The following is a 19,712-nucleotide window of genomic DNA, read 5'->3' as shown; positions in this document are numbered from 1 at the left end:
CAAAACCAAATTCGCTAGAACTGCTTAGTGAAGTAAGAAAGTTGGATAACTTTTTCAGGGAAAGGACAAATGATGAATATGATCAAAAGCTGTAATTACATGAATTTCACAGTCTGAAGTTGTTGGGGCTGTGCTGATTGTTGTAGATTGCAGAACCAGAAATATGAGGCTGCTGTTGGAGTTCGCTGGTGTACCAATTTTCTTGGACCAGATTTCTACTGTAAAGCTTAGCTTTTGTGTTAAAAGAATTCAAGAAATGGAAGGGAATGAGCAGAGTGGATAAATTCTGAAAATGCAGATTCTGCAGAATAATTTTACAAGTTTGTACCAAATTGGGAAATGGATTATAACTAGCTAGAATTACTGAAACTTGGGAAGCTTTTGAGTATGCATTGGTAGGGGTCTTAAGAGACAAGACGAAGAAGTTTTGAGATTTTTGTTGGCTAAATAAAGCAAAGTTGATACAAAGTTATGTGGTAAATGCTGAAATCTGCACCTTGCTGTGTCAAAGGAGTTTGAAGTTCTTTGTTCATGGAAATTTGAAACTCAGTTGTTGTTTGAGAGTTGATAGATACTGATCTTACTTCACTAGAGTTTACAAGATTTTTAGACAAGAAATTGGATACCCAACCAGGAAACAAGCTGGAAACTGATACTGAACAGAAATTTACAGCTTGGGTATCAGACTGTAAATGCAGTAGGGAAAAGTAAAATACGGGCTAAAATTTTTGTGCCATTTCGGGAAAAGAAGATAAACTTTGCAGTTGTACAATTGTAAGAGAGGATATTAAGATAAAAGAAGTGTACATTTGCAAATGGAACTGAATTCAGATTGAAAAACAAATCAGCTCTGTGCCAGGGGTAATCTGCTGAATTGAGCTAAGTTCTCTTGCTATTCAAATCTGAAATGAATGGAATTTGAGCTATTTTGATTCATTATTAAATGTGCTATCTTTCAAGACTCAATAGCAAGGAAAACTTGGCCGAAATGTATAGAAACAGAATTAGCAAACTAAAGAACAGATTCATATTCTGTTTTCAAAGAAGTTCAATTTTTTGTATCAAGCTTTCTGGTTGAATAGGAGAGCTGGAAATTCTATTAGAAGCAGATGGAATGTGGAAAGATCTTGTTTCTGGGTAGGTTTTAGAGAGGCCAGTAAGTTTAAAGGTGGTTTTTTAAAATTCTGTTCAAAATTTAACTGAAATCTGCAGAAACAGAATTCAGAAATCAGATTTGCTGCTTTCTAAACCGCATAGCTTTCTAAACCAGTAATTTACAGATTTTTAAACTGCATATCTTCAATGTATTGTAGAATTGGAATGGAATGTCTAGAAAATTCTTAAACTGGTCAGTTCTGAATTTTGTGCTGTGAATGCAGAAGCTGCTCTTCAGTTTTTAAATCAATAATGGCACTGCAGGGCTACTAATGAAGCACCTAATGAAGTTTTACTTGAGTGTTAGTACTTTTAGTGCCACCTTCTTCTGCAATTGTGAGGAATTTATTACTGAAGGAAATCACAGAAATACAAAAACTGAATCTGCTACAGAAAGAAAAAAAAAATAATGCAGTGGTTAAAAGAATTTTACGCAATTAGATGCAAGATTTGTTTCATTGTCTGAGACGGCCAATGCTTTAAGTGTGGGGGAGGGAATTCTTCTTCATTAATTGAGTTGAGATTATTTGAGTTTGCAAGTGATGAAATTGAAGAATTAAAGCCGAATTGGAGTGGGAAAAACAGAAAAAAAAAAATAGCAAAACAAAGAGTATCAAGAGTGGAGATAGAGTATCAAGAATTTCGGTTTGCCATCAAATTGGAGAAGAGTTTGGCTTGGTTTTTTGTATTGATAAAAACAAATGGTATTCATCTCTTTTCACATCAAAATGGTCAACTCATCAAGTAAATTCCTTCCATACTCTCATTCTCTTCATTGAATACTTTTCTTGTGCCTACTTTATCCATTTTCATTGTTCTTTTTGCTTCCATTTCAATTCTTCATGATAAATTCCTTTTGATTCATGTATGCTATGTTTATAGTGGTGGAGATTTAGAAAATAAGCAAGCTTATGGTAGTGAAATGTTGTGAGTGACATTGAGTGAGCTCCACTTATACACATGTTTGAGTGTGAGAGCTAGAATAGGTAAATTCCTTGTGAGATTGCAACTTGCTTAATTTTTCAATTGGATTGAAACTACCATACCTACTGATTATTGTTTGGATTGTATTCATGATTGTTAGTGATTTTTAAGATGATTTTAGTTAAATTCTTTTTACTATCTTTTAGATATTGCTAGGGAATTTTCTATGGAGACGATTTTTAGTTTTCTTTACTTTCACGGGACGTTCAAGACTAAGTGTGGGGGATTTAATAACCATGATTTTACTGCATTATTTTGATCCATTTATGCATGGTTTTGATGTTGGTTTCATAGTTTAAATCATGGTTACATTACATTTTTGTGCATTGTATAGATTTTGGAATTAATTGCAAATTCTATTATTTTTGGTGTTATTTGATGCTAATATTTGATTATTATTTTGTAGGCATCAAAGGATCTTAGATTTGGATCTATTTGGACCGAAATTGGGCTCGAATCGGAGTTCAAAAGACAAGATCAAGCTTTGGGTCGATTTGGGCCGTTTATCAAGAATAGGACAGATCTGAACCATCCGTTGAAGATCTGGCCGATCCAACCTAATCGGGAGCAGATCTAAGCCATTGATGAAGATCCAGAAGTTTTGATCCAGATCTGAGTTCATCCAGCCATTGATCCAGCCGGATTAATCTGGGCCGTTCATTGAAGATCGGCAGATCTGGGCCATCCAGTGATGATCTGATCGATCCGACCTACGGGAGGGTAGATCCAGACCCTAGATCAACATCAGTACCTTCAGATCGGATTTTGGGCAAACTTTCACCGTTGATTTAGCTCCAAATTGATCCCAGCCGTTGGTTCAGATCTGGGACAGATTCAAAACAGAAGCTACAGTGGTCTTTCTGCTTCGTCGACTCCACAGCGCAGTAGCTTCGTCCCGCGGCGATTCTTCCGGATTTCGACCCCTTTCCTTCTCCAATCCATTTCCAAAGCTTCAACCTCGGTGGATAATCTCTACAGCAGCTCATCCCGATCATTTGGAACCGTCATTGGGTGTTCTCTCCGACGGAAATCTGCTCTCGGATCTTCTCTGTTCCAGCCCGATTTGGAGGTGGTCTTCCAATCGGCGTCTCCGATTCCCATCAGTGGCGCTTGGAGGTGGTCCTCCGGCGTTGTTGAGCTTCACTCGACGTTCATCCGCGTTCCACAGCCTTCCATCAGATCCACAGGCAGATTTCCAGATTTTCGGCATTTTCTTGAGTTTTGGCTTGTTCTAGCTCGTCGGGGGTAGTCCGTCGGCGTTGCGGAGCATACCTGGAGCTGATACGCCGCTTAGATGCTCCATTGAGGTCCAAAGTTGGGTGGTTTCGACTTTGGCACTCTTGTGTGACGGCTTGAGTGTGAAACTTGTGGAATTGGTTGTGAGTTGGATTGGTTAGGATTTATTTCGTTTTCTTACTGTTCAACAGCTTAGAACTTGTTTCTTTTAATGGTTGTTATGTTTTTATGCAAGTAATTTAGTATTTCTTTACCTTGTTGTAGTTTAATTTGAGTTTAAGTTGTGCTTGATTAATTGTTTAGAGTTTAAGTTCTAAGTTAGGGTTTACATCTTGTTTTAGATCAGATTTTATTCCTGTCTCGTTATTTCATATTTAGTTTAAATGTGTTGATGGTTTAATTATAATGTAGGGTGACAATGCATTATGATTGGAACATTGGCACATTGTTAGATTTCATTCTTGCTTTAGGTTAATCTCTTTATTCGCTGTGCTTGTTTTCATTTGTTAGATTTAAATTCAAGCTTTAAAACCCCCAACTCCATTTTATATCGAAAACCCCAAAAATAGGAATAAAAAGACAATCCTAAATTACATTCTACCGTTGGTTCCTCGGGATCGATCCTGGGCTCGTTACTACAACATTATTGCAAAATTAAGGGGTTCAGTGGAAAATACATTTGTACTAATTTGATAAGCCCATTCGTGACATTTCATATAGATTTTGAGCTTTACCACGGACCAACGGAGCCAAACAAAGTTCAACTGCCTGTCGGCTACCACGCTGCTACACTAACCCAGCGGAGCCAAACAGAGCAGAACTGTCTGTCGGCTACCACGCTGAGTCCTCAAACCAACGGAGCCAAATAGCAGAACCGCCACACATCTGTCTGATATACCACTAACCCATGAGTGGTGGTATGTACAGATCCATGTAACTGGCGATATGCTCACAATAATGAAGTCAACTATCACTCAACATGCAATCATGATGCATGACACTAAGCATGACAATATCCTGATCAGCATAGAAAAATCCATATATATATAAAATGGGTACCACAGTATCGATGGTCAGATCCAAGAATCTAAGGTATACAAGTCAGGTATGGTATAAAAACCTAGGTATCAAATAATCTAGATACACATGCCAGAAAATAAAATCCAAAACCTAGTCCTAACCTCAGTAAAGCATGGTATATCACTTACTCTAGGAACTAAGGTACTCATGGCAATAATCACGAAACGTAAACATGGATACATAACAAACGCCCAACAGAACATGCAATGGGTAACAAACAGTGACATACCAAAGGCAAACATGATCATTGCTTGTAGCTATAAAATACTATGCATATCTAATTGACAATATCATAAAAGATAAGTCAAGAGGTACCCGCCTCCAATAGAAAGGGTCGTATCCGATCCAAATCCAACGTCGAGTTGCTCATCTTACGTCACAGTCCTGTAATACATAGTATACAGATTTAGCTAATTAAATATAAATTAATTAGCTAAATCAAATCCTCGAGAAGCTAACATAAATCCAAATCCAATTATAAACCCTAATTGGATCATCAATCTCCTCAATCGATTTTAACTAATCCATTCAAATTAGGACTTGTAATAAGCATAATCCATCACAACAACTTAATCATGTAATCCAAATTACACCATTACCCTACTCCTTACCTCAACGGTGGGAACTCCTTGTGTCTAACTGAGACACCCCTCAAGACTAGCTGTTGGTGGTCTTCTGTGGCTGAAGAAATGGCTGACAGCGAACACAGCCAAAGCTACAATGATCATCCAACCTAATTAGTACAAACTTCCCATTCAAAAATAGGAATCCAGTTCTCTACAACAATTCTTTTACTTCTTACCTCAACACTAAACTTCTTATGTTGGTCCACAATAGGTAGTTGCTGTCGGAAATTGGGGCAGCCGCTGAAAAACCAGATACACCACCGTTGCAATGAATCTACAATTAGAGACCAACATTCTATGTTAGCATAACCTTCCACCCATCCCCAGTGCTGCTCACGGCAGGACAAAAATCAGAGCTCAAAATTGAAAACCAAACCCTAAGCCCTCACCTTCAATCCCACTGCCCGATTATTGCTACCCTCTGTCGCCTTCTCAAGCTCTTAACTTCCGGCGATCTAGGGCACAGTGTCACCAGGGGAAGCGACGTACAGGGCAGAAGCAAGGCAGTCATCGCTCCATATCTGTGGCACGAGGAGGAAGGAAGCTTCAGCAAGTGCCCAAGGACCAGACCTAGGGTTCGGTTGGCCGATCAATAGGGAGCTTAGTGGCTGGCACCGAGGAGAAGAAATTCGGCGAGGCATCGGCGGTAGGGCACCGGCGCTGCTCCGTGCGACCTCAGATGGTAGCGGCGCTTGGTGCGGCTCGGGAAGGAGGAGAAGGAGAGGTCGGCACGGGAGGCGGAACAGCCTCGGGTCGAGAGCAACCACATCGATGGACAGTGGTGGCGGTGGAGAGGCTAGGGCACGACTCAATCCAGTGTCGACAGGCGACGGGCAGAGGAGAGGAGGAGAAGAGACGACGTGAGAGGGGAAAGAATCGGGCGTGGAGAAGGAGAGAAACAACTCGCGAGAGAAAAGGGAGGAGAAACAGCGTCGAAGGGGGTTAGGGCATGCACTGGTTCGGTGGGGAGAGGAAGGAAATAAATAAAAAGAAAAAGGAAAAGAAAAGGAAAAGAAAAATAACTTTTCCTCACTTAAATGAGTAGCCTAAACAGGCTTTTCCCGGGGCCCATTTTTATCCCCGTAAATTCGTCCATACGAGCTTCAAAAAATTCCCAAAAAAATTCCAAAAATTCTGGAAAATTTCCTTATTATTATTCACCATTTTTCTGGTATTTTACAAAGCCAAAATTTTATCCGTTGTTGCCAACGTCTGAAGTTTTGCCCTAAAAATCTCTCGGGTCTGGCGCTAGCCTCATCAGACCTCGTTACCCTATCACTCATCATGTCTACTGATGCTGACAATAAATTCTCTAAAATTGTTGTTGAAAGAGAGCACTAACAAAATAATATATTTGCACCAAAATAGCAAGTATGCAATAAACAGGCAAATAAAAGAGTAAGGTCCAGAAATTGTTATCTCCTCCGGTTGAAGCGTCGGCGTGCCCGACTATCTTTAGAGAATTTATTGCTGCCCACGGTGTAGAGGCTCTCCGGAAAAACTCTCCCAAGATCTGACAACCACTCGCGTCATCCGTAGGTGCACTCCAAGACGAATGCCGCACTCTGACACAACCTTAGATTGCGGAAGACCAAGCCTCAGGACAAGGAAAAACTCTTGGAGAAAGCAACGTACACACACACAGAGAGGGAAGAAGGAGAAAGCAGACTGCTTTTTAGTGCGTTTTAGCACTGCTTTGCCAGCGAACCAAAGTGTGCGTTGATTCGAAGTGCGTCGCTTCCTCACGCACGGGACAAAACCAAACCTCGCCAGGTGCGTCGGTTCCCTCACACGCGGGACAGAACCAAACCAAAGTCTGGCAAAAACAAACTAGGTTGGCTGCAAGCGTGAGGCCCACGAGCTGGGGATTTGCACCCCCCCTGCGCGTGATGATCGCGTGCGTCGCGCCCGGTTTATGGATTTCCAGCTCGAACCCCTGAAAACCACCTGATTTGGGCTCGACCCGCGTATGCATGTAGGTCCCCTTAACTTTGCTAAGAAAGGATGGAAGGGCTCCATATATAAGGTCTTTCAACCTTCTTAGCTTAGCAATATGGGACTAAATGCATACACATATGCATTACAAAAACCAAGAAAAATAGTTTGAATTAAGACACAAAACTCAACATAAAAAAGAGGGAGATTATTGGTGCAGGGTACACTAGAATTGAACCTGAGTTTAAATGTTGTCAAAGGTTCAAGTTAAGTCTTATTGTGATCTGATAAATTTACTAAGTGTGCAGAATGTTACTCAACTAAGAAAGCCCTAGTTGTGGCTAGGTAGGAAAGTTTTAGTAAATCATAGAAGCCAGGAAGGAAGTCCATCATGGGTCAAGGACCTGACACCTGCAATTGGAGTCGATAGGTCTAAAGGACCTGATATCGAGAGGAAACCCTGGTGAGCAGATCCAATGCTAAGCCGAAGTCCAAACAAGTTTGGAAGACCCGATGCTTGGCGGGTAGGTTGAGATAAGTAAACTGGAGAAGAGCAATGGGGAGGTCGTGTCCTGGGAAGGGGCAAACCCTAGGTCGCTGATCCAACTGAAGAAATCGGGAGATTTTCAAGTTAAGATCAAGATAGATTTTATTGTCTATCATTATTCATGCATCATATATATGTGCTAACTTTGTACTACAGGGATATCTTTTATATACTGTGAATCTAACTCTATTTTACAAATTTTAAAGCATTGGTCGATCGAACAGGAGGCTCAGTCGACCTAACCAAGCTGACATGGCATAGAGTTCAGATCGAGCAGAGCAAACTTGGAATTCAGGAAATCAGTCGATCGAACCCAAAAATTAGTCGACCGAACAATTAAAAGCATTAATGACGAAGAAGATCGAATGCGAAGATGGAAATTGGGTTGATCGGTCGATCGAACCCAAGGATCGACCGACCGAACAATAAATGCTATTAATGAGGTAGCGATCAGATCTTGACGAAGAAGGAAAGCTGGTAGATCAGTAGACCGAAAGAATTAGTCAATTGAACGTCTTTTTAATCTACCGAACAAAGCTTATAAAAAGACCTTGAGACTTGAGCAGATAGAACAACTTTTTTATGCAATCCTCTGTCGCATTTTGCTCCTACTTCTATTGTTTTGTGCCTCAACTTCACGTGCAAGCCTGCTACGCCGAGAAGTGTCGACACGCTTCATCTTCTATTCTTTGTCAGTATATTTTATATTTGGCTTGCATTCTTTTTTCAAGAAGATAGTAGTGTGTTACTATCATTCTTTTCATTATACGAATTGCTTCTTTCCAAAAGTTTTGGGAAGAAAGCTTATAGTGAATTTCTCAATGGTACGATCATGGATCACGAATCTTGAAGTAGGAGTCGATATAGACTCCGAACCAAGTAGCTAAACGAGTCACTTACATTACTTTTATTTTCCTATTCTGCTGCTTACTTTGATAAAAGATAAAAGTTTTTTAAATGAACAATATTCACCCCCCTATCATTTCTTTTCAATCCTTCAGAAAATGCTCACTGAACAACCCAAAGAACTCAAGGGTACATCAGATTCAGTGGGTGAAGTGATCAATCGGTGCTAGAAAGTGGTTGATCTGTAATCAGGAGATGCCAAGAGACTCCCTCAAACTCTCCTTGCCACAAGATAATGGTAGATCTGAATGCTGGTTTAGAATCAACAGAAATGACACTTCAGGCAGAAGTTAGTGGTGGCGGTGAATGGATAATCAATGGCTGGACCTTGGTGCCAAAGAGGAGTTTCCCAAAAAAACTTGGTTATGGATGATGGAATTGTCGCTGGAGCTTCCTTCGCTCTACAATGTCTTCTTCACGCCTCCCTTCCATTGTGCTTTGTCAAAATCCAATCCCCCTTTCAATGTAGCTTCTCTTCTCTTATGAATTAATCCCAAATCTAAGAGGATGGCTAAGAATTCTCCATATCAAATCTAACGGTGGGATTTGATCTAAATTTGATTCCAAAGCTTCAGATCTTGTTCAATGGCTGTGATCTACCATCTCTTGACTTGGATAGACCATATCTTTGATGAATGACTCAGATCTCCTCATATCTTGAATGGACGATCCAAATTATTCAGAGCTTGATCTCCTCATTTGAACCTAGATTTGAGCTCACTTGGGTATGATCTGGTCTAGATCTATAATCTTTTGATGCTTACAAAGAATATATCAAAATATTACCATCAAATATCACAAATATGATATAATTTATAATTAAGTCCATAAATAAATATAACTCATGAAATATGATATTAATATAAAATTAACACATAAGAAGATTAAAAAGTATACTTATATGAATCAAAATATCCTCATAAAATGATGATTATCAACCTTACCCGCATATGCCTTAAGATGACACTTGAGGCGCTAAAAATCCACCTCACTTCCAAGAGACATGACATATAAAGCTTTCTTTGCGTGACAATAGTCTTCTCCTCATTATGTAACCTTCTCCTCATAACATAGTCGACTCTGAAAAGAATAACAAATGACTCGTTAGGAGTTATCTGATGAGGTCCCACTATGTCACCATAAAGCCTCAAATAGGATAATATAAAGAAATTAATAAAATATAAAGTAAAATAGTTGATGGGATCAGAGCCTCCCTTCCCTTACCTTTTACAAGGAGAGAAGTTCAATGAATACACCTCAGTAGAGTTGTCAGACGGATCAATTCGTGGCGGGACGGGTCGATCCATGGCAGACTAACCATTTGGTGGGGCGGGGCGGGCCAACCCTCCAACTTGGCGGGTTGGAAAATTTCCAACCCAACCCATTCTAAGGCGGGTTGCGGGTTTGGCGGGCCAACCCACGGGCCCATCAAATTTTTTTTAAAAAATTAAAAAATATTTCATATCTTCAACATTTTACTTCGAAAACGTTTTCTACAATTAAATGTATACATAAACATATATTTTAAATATAAATGAACACAAACAAGTACTTATGTTGGATGAAAAGTACTATTTTTATTTCAAAATTATAACAAAGAAAGATAATAAATTGGCCTAAAACTTATCTTATATGTGTTTTTCAACCCGCGGGCTAACCCAAACTCAAGCGGGCCGACCCGCGCGGGTCGCGGGTCTAGGCGGGTCGGCCCACGACGGACTTGGGTTGATAAAATTCCAACCCAACCCGCTTAAATTGTTTGGCGGGACGGGCCAACCCGACGGGCCCAACCCAAATTGACGACTCTACACCTCAGGGAGAAGAATCCCAAGCGAAGCACCTTTGTAAAGGGCATCATTGTAACTGATATATCCCTCGACGTTACGGTAATTATCGTGTCACTTCGTATGCTAGGAGGTCGGACCAATGGTTAGGTCAGAAGGTCGGAGCAGTATCAAATCAGTTTAGCTCAAACTTGGACTGGCCCTGGAGGAGGGGCGGCATTGGGCGATGGCCTTGAGCCCAAAATTTAAGAGGACCCAATTTTTTTTTTTTAATATTATATATTATAGACATGTAATTGGGGTCTTAGGTAGTTGGACCCAAATTCATATTTCATAACCTTTTGATATTGTATTTTACTTTTATCTTTTTAGATATGTAATTGGGATTTTAGATAGTTAGGCTAAAATTCATACTTCACAACTTTTGATATTGTCTTTTATTTTTATCCTTTTATGTTGCAATTTGTAAAGTGATAAACAAATAAAAAATTAAGGATTTGAGCCATTTTTTCGCCTAGGGCCTCCTGAGTCGAAGGACCGGGGCTGACTCAAACCAACTCTGACTCAATAAGTCATGGTGGGACCAGGTAGATGCATCCTGATCCAGAGCCAATTAGATACCAATGGTATCAATGCATATCATAGTTATTAATTTACATTATAAAACTAGTAGATGATGTTGACGATGCTCCTAAGTTTTTTGTTCTTATTATTTTGATCATTGCCATGTCAACTACGCAAGTCTAATTATTTATGAAATAATCTCTATCATCTCTTCGTACCCATCAAATTCAATCAAATACTAACCCTACCTAATTCGATCAAGTCGCTCTACTATGAACAATAAAAAATCTAGGTGAGAAAAGAAATCTACTTAGTTTCAATAGTTGAACACCTCAACCACCTAACTTGTTTGATCGAACTAATAATTGAGACGATCGCACGTGTTGATTTGAAGTGTTCTGCTTTAAGAAAATAGGGTTTTTCAGCTTAATTAAAAAATAATAAAAAATAGGGTAAAAATGAAAAGGACATTTTTTTTACAAATCATTTAAAAACATTCCATTTTAAATTTTTTTATACAAAGAACATCTCATCCCATTATTCCGTTATATATAATTATTTAATTATCTTTAAAAAATTATAAATATAAATATATATATATATATAATCCTGGAAGTACGCAGCGGGTAACTCAAGAGTTCAATATTTTTTGATTGTGATCCTCATAGTTAAGAATTAAATTATAAATATCTGAATGATAATTTGAATATCTTATGGTCATGAGCTCGGAACAATTATCCTTCAGTGTATAATTATTTAATTATCTTTCAATACTATATAGGAGTGTTTATATCAAATTCTAAATCAATTGAATGTGTTGTTAGATAAGTAGGTCATTGTTCAATGTATAATTATTTAATTATCTTTCAATACTATATAGGAGTGTTTATATCAAATTCTAAATCAATTGAATGTGTTGTTAGATAAGTAGGTCATTGTTCAATGTATAATTATTTAATTATCTTTCAATACTATATAGGAGTGTTTAAATCAAATTCTAAATCAATTGGATATTGTTAGATAAATAGGTGGAAATTAAATACGTTGTTAGATAAGTAGGTCAAATCCGTAAAGCAACCACTACTGTTCAAGATTTTGATGAGATAATAAATATAACCAGTTCTAAACAGTAGTGCAGGACCGTTGGATAATAGTAGAGAGTTGAACAATAAAAATAGAGCGTTCTTTGAAAATAAATAAATAAAGGGGCCGTTTCATGATTTGATTAAAAAAAAATGTCCTTTGTTTTCTATCTAAAAAATGTTTCTTGAAAAAGATCTTGGCCGTGCAACATTTGTGTGTGGAGGATCCAAGGGTGATCCGTGGGCCACATTATCCGATGGCCAAAGGTCACTTGCCAAGTTAGCATAGAGTTGATTGGTTAATAAACAGCGGCCAATTGTGGCACCCAAAGAGTAGGACCCGGTCTTGGGCCTCTATTGCTAGCGAATGGGAGGCATCTCGCTCGCTCGTGGCTGGCCTATAAAAACGGTGAGAGAAGCAAAACGGAATGCCTCCACGCCAAACGAGCGGCAGCGAGAAGAAGAGATCGAGCGAGACGGAGAGAGCGAGGGCGTGGGGGAAGATTCCTGTTCATCATAGCCCCCTCTTCTCTAGCGAATCATCTCGTCAAGGTAAGAAACGCTCTCTCTATCTTCCTCCTGTTTTGGTGTTTGATTTGATCTGCGTGTTTTCGCCGATGAATCTGTTTTTTTTAGGGCTCGAATCTCGCAATATCGTCTCGATCCCTTTCTCCCCATTGATTCGTGTTCATCATAGCCCCCTCTTCTCTAGTTCATCTCGTCGAGGTGAGAAATGTTCTCTCTATCTTCCTCCTTTTGGTGTTTGATTTGATCTGCAAGTTTTCGCCGATGAATCTGTTTCTTTCTTTTTTCTTTTTTTTTTTGTCTCATGCGGATCTTGAAAGACGTAAGGTTTCCCGGTGTGTTCTTTATCCCAATCCCTATATGCCCTAGATTTGGAAATATGAAACTTCCCACATGACATTTTTTTTAAAATTTTTTTATTAGTCTCTCTGATTGTGGATGAATGTTTATTTTCTTTAGCGCTTTACACAGATCTGTTTCTTTCATTATAGAAGTCCCTGTGAGATGTTTTGTTCTGGAGTATCTTGGAACTTGCAATTTTTAACGCCATTTTGATGTTGCCTGACAGCAATGATATAGTTGTTCAATTATTGTGAATGTTTGGGCGGTGCATGAGACGAACATGCCATCGTGATTAGCAGTCATTGCCTTCCGATCCTATTTTTCTATGAGAACCATGTGCAAGGAACTCCTGTACGATTTCAGCCTCTAGCCGGATTAATTTTTGTCAATTTATTAATTGATAAAGAGCGACAATCTTTGCGTTTTTATCAGGTTATTTGTAATTGACTCAATTTTCTAATATTATTTTTTGGAGAGGGCAAAAGTGATGGATAGATCAAGAATAAAAATACTAATTCGTTGTTTTTCTGAATAATTTGAACAAATTAATTTGGATCATTCATCACCTATTTCGCTCACACAGATCTCATGGCAGTGGAACAGACCACGTGAAAAACGCTAGCCTTCCACTTGCCATTCCTAATAGCTTGATTCGGATGTCATGGTCTTGGTTGCATTGATTTAACTCTCAAATCTTCTGTCTTGGTCCCCTCCAGGCTCCATGGGCATGACATAGCTCCTCCCTTGTCTCTCTTCTCCAATTCCTTTCCTCGAAGATTTCTTGTTCTTAATCACAGAAGACGGCTTATTTGATTTCTTATGAGTTCCATCTTAATGTGTCATTCTGCTTTATATAGTGCAGGTGAGCAGTTAGAGCAGTGCAGCCATGGGCGCAGGTGGACGAATGACAGTCCAAGAGCAGGAGGCCAAAAATTTCTCTGTTAGCCCCGGTGGCGGCGGCGATAAACCCCTCCACCGCTCGCCCACCGAGAAGCCATCCTTCAGCTTCGGTCAGATTAAGAAGGCTATCCCTCCTCACTGCTTCCACCGCTCCATCTTCCGATCCTTCTCTTACGTCGTCCATGACCTGCTCCTTGCCGCCCTTTTCCTCTACTTCGCACTCGCCTTCATCCCCAACCTTCCGACTGCCCTCGCCCTCGTTTCCTGGCCTCTCTACTGGGCTCTCCAGGGATGCGTGCTTACTGGCGTGTGGGTCATTGCCCACGAGTGCGGCCACCACGCCTTCTCCGATTACTCCCTTCTGGACGACGCCGTCGGACTCCTCCTCCACTCTGCTCTCCTGGTTCCCTACTTCTCCTGGAAGTACAGCCACCGCCGCCACCACTCCAACACCGGCTCCCTGGAGCGCGACGAAGTGTTCGTTCCCAAGCAAAAGGCGTCACTCTCCTGGTTCACCGCGTACCTCAACAACCCTCTCGGCCGCTTGATCACCCTGGCCGTCACGCTCACCCTCGGCTGGCCGCTCTACCTCGCCTTCAACGTCTCCGGCCGTCCCTACCCCCGCTTCGCCTGCCACTACGACCCGTACGGCCCCATCTACTCGGACCGCGAACGCGCCCAGATCTTCATCTCCGACGCCGGTCTCGTTGCCATCTCCTACGGTCTCTTCCACCTAGCCACCATCCACGGCTTCTGGTGGCTCGTCCGTGTCTACGGCGTGCCGCTCCTCATCGTCAACGCCTGGCTCGTCGCCATCACCTTCCTCCAGCACACGCACCCAGCGCTGCCCCACTACGACTCGAGCGAGTGGGACTGGCTCCGCGGCGCGCTCGCCACAGTCGACCGCGACTACGGCGTGCTTAATCGAGTGTTCCACAACATCACCGACACCCACGTCGCCCACCACCTGTTCTCCACCATGCCGCACTACCACGCCATGGAGGCGACCAAGGCCATCAAGCCGCTGCTGGGCGAGTACTATCAGTTCGACGGCACGCCGCTGCTGAAGGCCATATGGAGGGAGGCGCGCGAGTGCATCTACGTGGAACCCGACGCCGGCGGCAAGCAGAAGGGCGTCTTCTGGTACAGCAACAAGCTCTAAACTAAATCAATCTCCCAGCCGCGACAACTCATCTTGGATCAACTCCTAAATTAGCAAGAAAGGCAGCAGATATATTAGGGAATGAGCCGGCGATCGCTCTGATCGCCGATTAATTTCGCGGTGGTTCTTCTTTGCACCCTACCGATCGAGTCAGTGTCGTCTATCTGTGTCTTTCTCTTGGTGTCTAAATTGTCTGTCGTTGTTCCTCGTGTTATTCTTCTAGTGCTGATCTGATGGCGTGTACGCACATTCGTTGAATTATATTAAACCGATCACCTAACGAGTTGGAAACCATGTTTCACAAGTCAGTTGTGATGGCACTTTTCTCTCTGCTTCATGACACGTTTTTTATTTGATTTTCATGACATATTATAATCAAAACTTTGAATTCAAGTTTTGATTAAGTCCCTACAAAAAACTATGTTTTATAAATAAAAAAGGTGATACTTATAATTTAGTCAAAAGCTCTCTCCTTAAGTGCATCGAAATGGACCCTTGCCAAATATAAACAAAGCAAAAGGTCCACAGATTATTTAGTCAAAAGCTCTCTCCTTAAGTTTTGGACAATGCAAATCTTGTTTTATTTATTATAACAATTTTATAATGTACTCTTTATTTTCAGGTTGCACCTCCTAATATAAAAATATTTAGTTTGCATATTGATAAATTTATATAAAAAAAAATTCTAGACGCATAATCAAACATACTGAATTTTTTAACCATCCATTTTGAATATTTTTTAATTTATCCTAATAATCGATAGAAAAATTTTATAAATTCGAACTAATCATCCCAGGACTTAACTAAATTTATTATTATTTTTTATTTAATTAGCAGTCTCATCTTTTTCTTTTCAATATGTGGAATATATTATTTAAAAAGGTATATTATTTTATGATAAGTATTTTGAGAACCGAATAAAAAATACCAAAGGTCAATGTTTTATTTTAGAAATCATTTTTTAATTAGAAAGATTAAGGAATTATTCTTCCAACTCTTAAAAGTCTCTCGTATAATCTTTTTTTTCTAAAGAAATTATTTTGAGTTATCAATATATTTTGATAAAAAAATTCCTTCATAATTTTTAAATTTAAAAATCTAGAAATAAGTTGCCATCAAAGTAATACCCTGCTTGACAATCAATAAAAATTCATTGATAATTTAAAAATCTAAAACTCCTTATTCTTTATTTGCCCCGCAATCAAAATAATATCTTTCTCGACTTGATTCTAATTAATCTGTTTATAAAATTTAAATTTATAAAATAATTCATTTAATTTAATTATAAAAAATCATTAGAAACTTTATAAGTATATATCATAAATTCCCACAAGATATTATGAAGGATTGTTTTCAAAGCGTATCTTATGTCTCGATTCACCATTGGCTGTCTAATTGAATGTAGCTCATATAGGATATCCTTTATTCGGGCGTGTAGTTGACACACAGACTCACCTTCTTGTATTTTGCAATTAAATAAATTATTTATTTTGTTACCTTAGTGTTTGTGTTTTTCTCATGAAGCTCGACCAGCTTGTTTCAAAGGTCGAATGAAGGAAATGTTTCAAGATTTTTGAAGCCTTGGGTTGGGTAAGTAGTACGATTGAAATAAAAACATTGAAATAAAAAATAAGCTCAAATGGTGCTTACACTAATCTAGAGCATCCTTGCTCTGATATTAATTATTGGATCAAAAAAGTGATAGAAGGGGATGAATATTGTAAGACCATTGGCACATGAGAGAGGGGGGGAGGTGAATCACGTGATTTTAAAAAATATTCTTTTTAACTTTTTAAAACTAGTGAGAGTGCACAACGAAAAAATAAAAATACCAACATTCTATTTTTACTTGGTTTAGAGCCTTTGATGATTACTACTCCAAGATCCAGGTCTTTTGGACCTTTTCGATAGGTAATCCACTAATCAGTCGCTTCTTAACAAAAGATAAGTGTTAGTGCTGGAAGCACAAGCTAATCAAACTTGTGTTTTGATATTTGGCAAAAGTTCAAAGTTAAATTGTGTTGTGATCTAATAAGTCTAACTAAGTGTGCAGGAAAGTCCTAAATGATCTTAGACAAGGTGAAAGTCCTAATTGAGGCTAGGTAAAGAAGTCCTAGTGGATACTAGGCTAGTGAAAAGTCTTAGTTGAGACTAAGTAATGAAATCCTAGTTTGTGGGACTGGGCAAAGTCTTGGCAGGTCGAGGACGTCAGACAAAAATCCTAGAGTTGAAGACACTAGGTAAAAGTCATGGAGGTCGTAGACATTAGGCGGAAAATCCTAGGTCGAGGGTACTAGGTGAAAGTCCTGAAGTGGTCGATACTAAGTAAAAGTCCAAATGGTTTAGAGGATCGGTTTCGTAAAAAGTAAAATTCTCCTAAGAGGAGTAGGTGAGGAAATATTTCCCGTCAAGGGAACAATAGACATCGGTTCAACCTAGGATTTTCGGGAAATCTAAAAGTTAGAACTGGATAGTTTGGAGACTGTCAAATTAATAAATACTATGTTTGTATTATGCTAACTCTATTTTGTAGGGAAACTTTGTGCATTTGGACTAACGTATTTTGCAAGAGCTAAAATACACAAGTTAGCCTTGGGTGAACAGTGCTCGAAGCACCTTAGAGCTGCATGGAGGTGCCTCAAATCCAGTAGAAGGCGCCCTAGATAGGTTCGGAGGTGCCCTCGTGTGGATAAACCTTGAGGATAAGGTTTTCACCATGGGGTGGCCCCTTGGAGTGCATGGAAGATATCCTGGAGCATTGGAGGTGCCTTGAAGCTTCTAGAAGGTGTCTTAAGAGGGATAAAAAATGCAGTTTGTGCAGCTTATTGTAATCGAAATACAGGGGATAAAAATCACAGTTGGAGGCGGCTTGGATGCAGCTAGAGGTGCCTTCAACAACTTATAAAAGTAGTGTTCGAGTAGAGGATAAGAAACAACTTCAATTAATGACTTCTCTCTTGCATGCTGCTCTAAAGACGACAGTATGACTCTACAACGCGACTCCGATGAATGAAAGTCGAGAACTTCTAATCCTTAGTTATCAATATAATTTCAGTTATAGTATTTAAATTATTATACTTATACTTATTTAAATTATTAGTAAATTTTCCAAAGTAAACATTCAACGAGTATGAGTCTTAGAGTAGGAGTCGTTATAGATTTCGAACCAAGTAAAAAAATAAAGTGTTAGCATTTGTTTTCTTTTTTATTATCTTTATTCCACTACGTTCTCTCTTTGCTCCGAGTTTTTGAAATAGTGAAAAAGTCACTAGCACTATTCACTCCCCCCTTCCTCTAGCACTTTCAATCCTACAATAAGTTGGTAACAAGACTACCAACTTTAGAATATGATGTGCAAAAAGAAAGCGGGAGTAATAAAAAAAATAACAACTACATGTTACCCAAGTCTAGGCTTATTTGAGCATGCTGCTCTAAAGACGACAGTATGACTCTGCAACGCGACTCTGATGAATGAAAGTCGAGAACTTCTAATCCTTAGTTATCAATATAATTTCAGTTATAGTATTTAAATTATTATACTTATACTTATTTAAATTATTAGTAAATTTTTCAAAGTAAACACTCAACGAGTATGAGTCTTGGAGTATGAGTCATCATAGATTTCGAATCAAGTAAAAAAATAAAGTGTTAGCATTTGTTTTCTTTTTTATTATCTTTATTCCACTACGTTCTCTCTTTGCTCCGAATTTTTGAAATAGTGAAAAAGTCACTAGCACTATTCACTCCCCCCTTCCTCTAGCACTTTCAATCCTACAATAAGTTGGTAACAAGACTACCAACTTTAGAATATGATGTCCAAAAAGAAAGCGGGAGTAATAAAAAAAATAACAACTACATGTTACCCAAGTCTAGGCTTATTTGAGCATGTAGCAGTGTCGTGTCATTCTTATGTCATTGAGGCTTGAATGCGGAATAATAGTCTATGATCAAAGCAGCCGAATGGTCGAGGAAGCACGTAAATATGTTGTGTCGAATTTGATGTTTTATGCTGGCCGAATAGGGCTTTTAAAGAATGTTAAGGGTGCCTCCAACCTTATCCAAGGTGCCTTCAACCCCAATTCTGATCTATGAATTTTCAACCTCTATCATCTTTGACGCCTGCAGTTTCTATCCACATGAGGATGCCTCCAACAGCTTCGTGGCACGTCCAATGCACTCTGAGGCACCTCTAATGCACTCCAAGGCGCCTTCCTATAGAAAATTCTATCCCCGAAGTTTATCTACACGAGGGTGCCTCCTTTGAGTCCAAGAATCCTCTGCGCAACTCCGATATGCCTCCACGTACCTTTGAGGCACATCGGATATTGTTCATCAAAGGCTTGCTTATGTATTTTAACCTTGCCAAATGCATTAGTCCAAAAAATAAATTGTAACCTGCAAAATAGAGTTAACACAATATAAAATAGAATTATTAATTATATCCTATATTATTAAGACTTGGATTTAGTTATGGTCTCATCTTAGACTTCCAAAATGGATCTAAGTTAGATTAGTGCCTACAATCCCACTGAGGCTCATCCTCGCTGGATCACTCTCCTCTAGTGACTTACCTTCACTTACCATTTGTAATAATTTGATTTGCATCTTGATCCACTAGGTCTTCTTACCAGTTATCAGGTTCGCAGACCCAACTAGACTTCAACCAGCTGTTAAATCCCACAAATCTAGCTGGACTTCCTATTAAATATCAAGTCACACCTTGACTTATTTGAACTTTATGCTAGTTATCAAGTCCTCAGACCTAACTAGGCTCCAGCCTGTTATCAAGTCCTCTAAACTAGCTAATTCCTACACACTCGGTAAAAGTATTTAGAACATACAATATTTAATTTTAATCCATTTGTCATTCATTAAACCTTGAGT

General features: G+C 39.3%; 1 protein-coding gene and 1 long non-coding RNA gene across 5 annotated transcripts; one reads left to right on the top strand and one right to left on the bottom strand.

Annotated features, from left to right (window-relative positions):
- Window positions 1–4,768: 4,768 nt before the first annotated feature.
- On the bottom strand, window positions 4,769–5,807 carry LOC122034391. The gene is made up of 4 exons (XR_006126700.1): window positions 5,471–5,807; window positions 5,258–5,355; window positions 5,067–5,170; window positions 4,769–4,839 (listed from the first exon to the last, which is right to left on the bottom strand). It is a non-coding gene; the product is annotated as an uncharacterized LOC122034391 (long non-coding RNA).
- A 6,495-nt stretch (window positions 5,808–12,302) lies between these two features.
- Window positions 12,303–15,122, top strand: LOC122035107 (delta(12)-fatty-acid desaturase FAD2-like). 4 transcript variants are annotated; one of them, XM_042594498.1, is made up of 3 exons: window positions 12,313–12,451; window positions 12,536–12,625; window positions 13,629–15,122. In XM_042594498.1, the coding sequence occupies exon 3, from the start codon at window positions 13,653–13,655 to the stop codon at window positions 14,826–14,828; it is 1,176 nt and encodes a 391-aa protein (XP_042450432.1). In that variant the 5' UTR covers window positions 12,313–12,451; window positions 12,536–12,625; window positions 13,629–13,652; the 3' UTR covers window positions 14,829–15,122. The 4 variants fall into 4 exon arrangements, with proteins under 4 accessions (XP_042450431.1, XP_042450429.1, XP_042450432.1 ...); XM_042594496.1 differs by having other exon boundaries at window positions 12,314–12,451; window positions 13,624–15,122; XM_042594497.1 differs by lacking the exon at window positions 12,536–12,625 and having other exon boundaries at window positions 12,303–12,451.
- Window positions 15,123–19,712: the final 4,590 nt, after the last annotated feature.

The sequence above is a fragment of the Zingiber officinale genome, chromosome 11B (assembly GCF_018446385.1).
Source record: "Zingiber officinale cultivar Zhangliang chromosome 11B, Zo_v1.1, whole genome shotgun sequence".
NCBI lineage: Eukaryota > Viridiplantae > Streptophyta > Magnoliopsida > Zingiberales > Zingiberaceae > Zingiber > Zingiber officinale.
The sequence above is the reverse complement of the archived record's forward strand: the minus strand, read 5'-3'. Positions and strand labels throughout refer to the sequence as shown.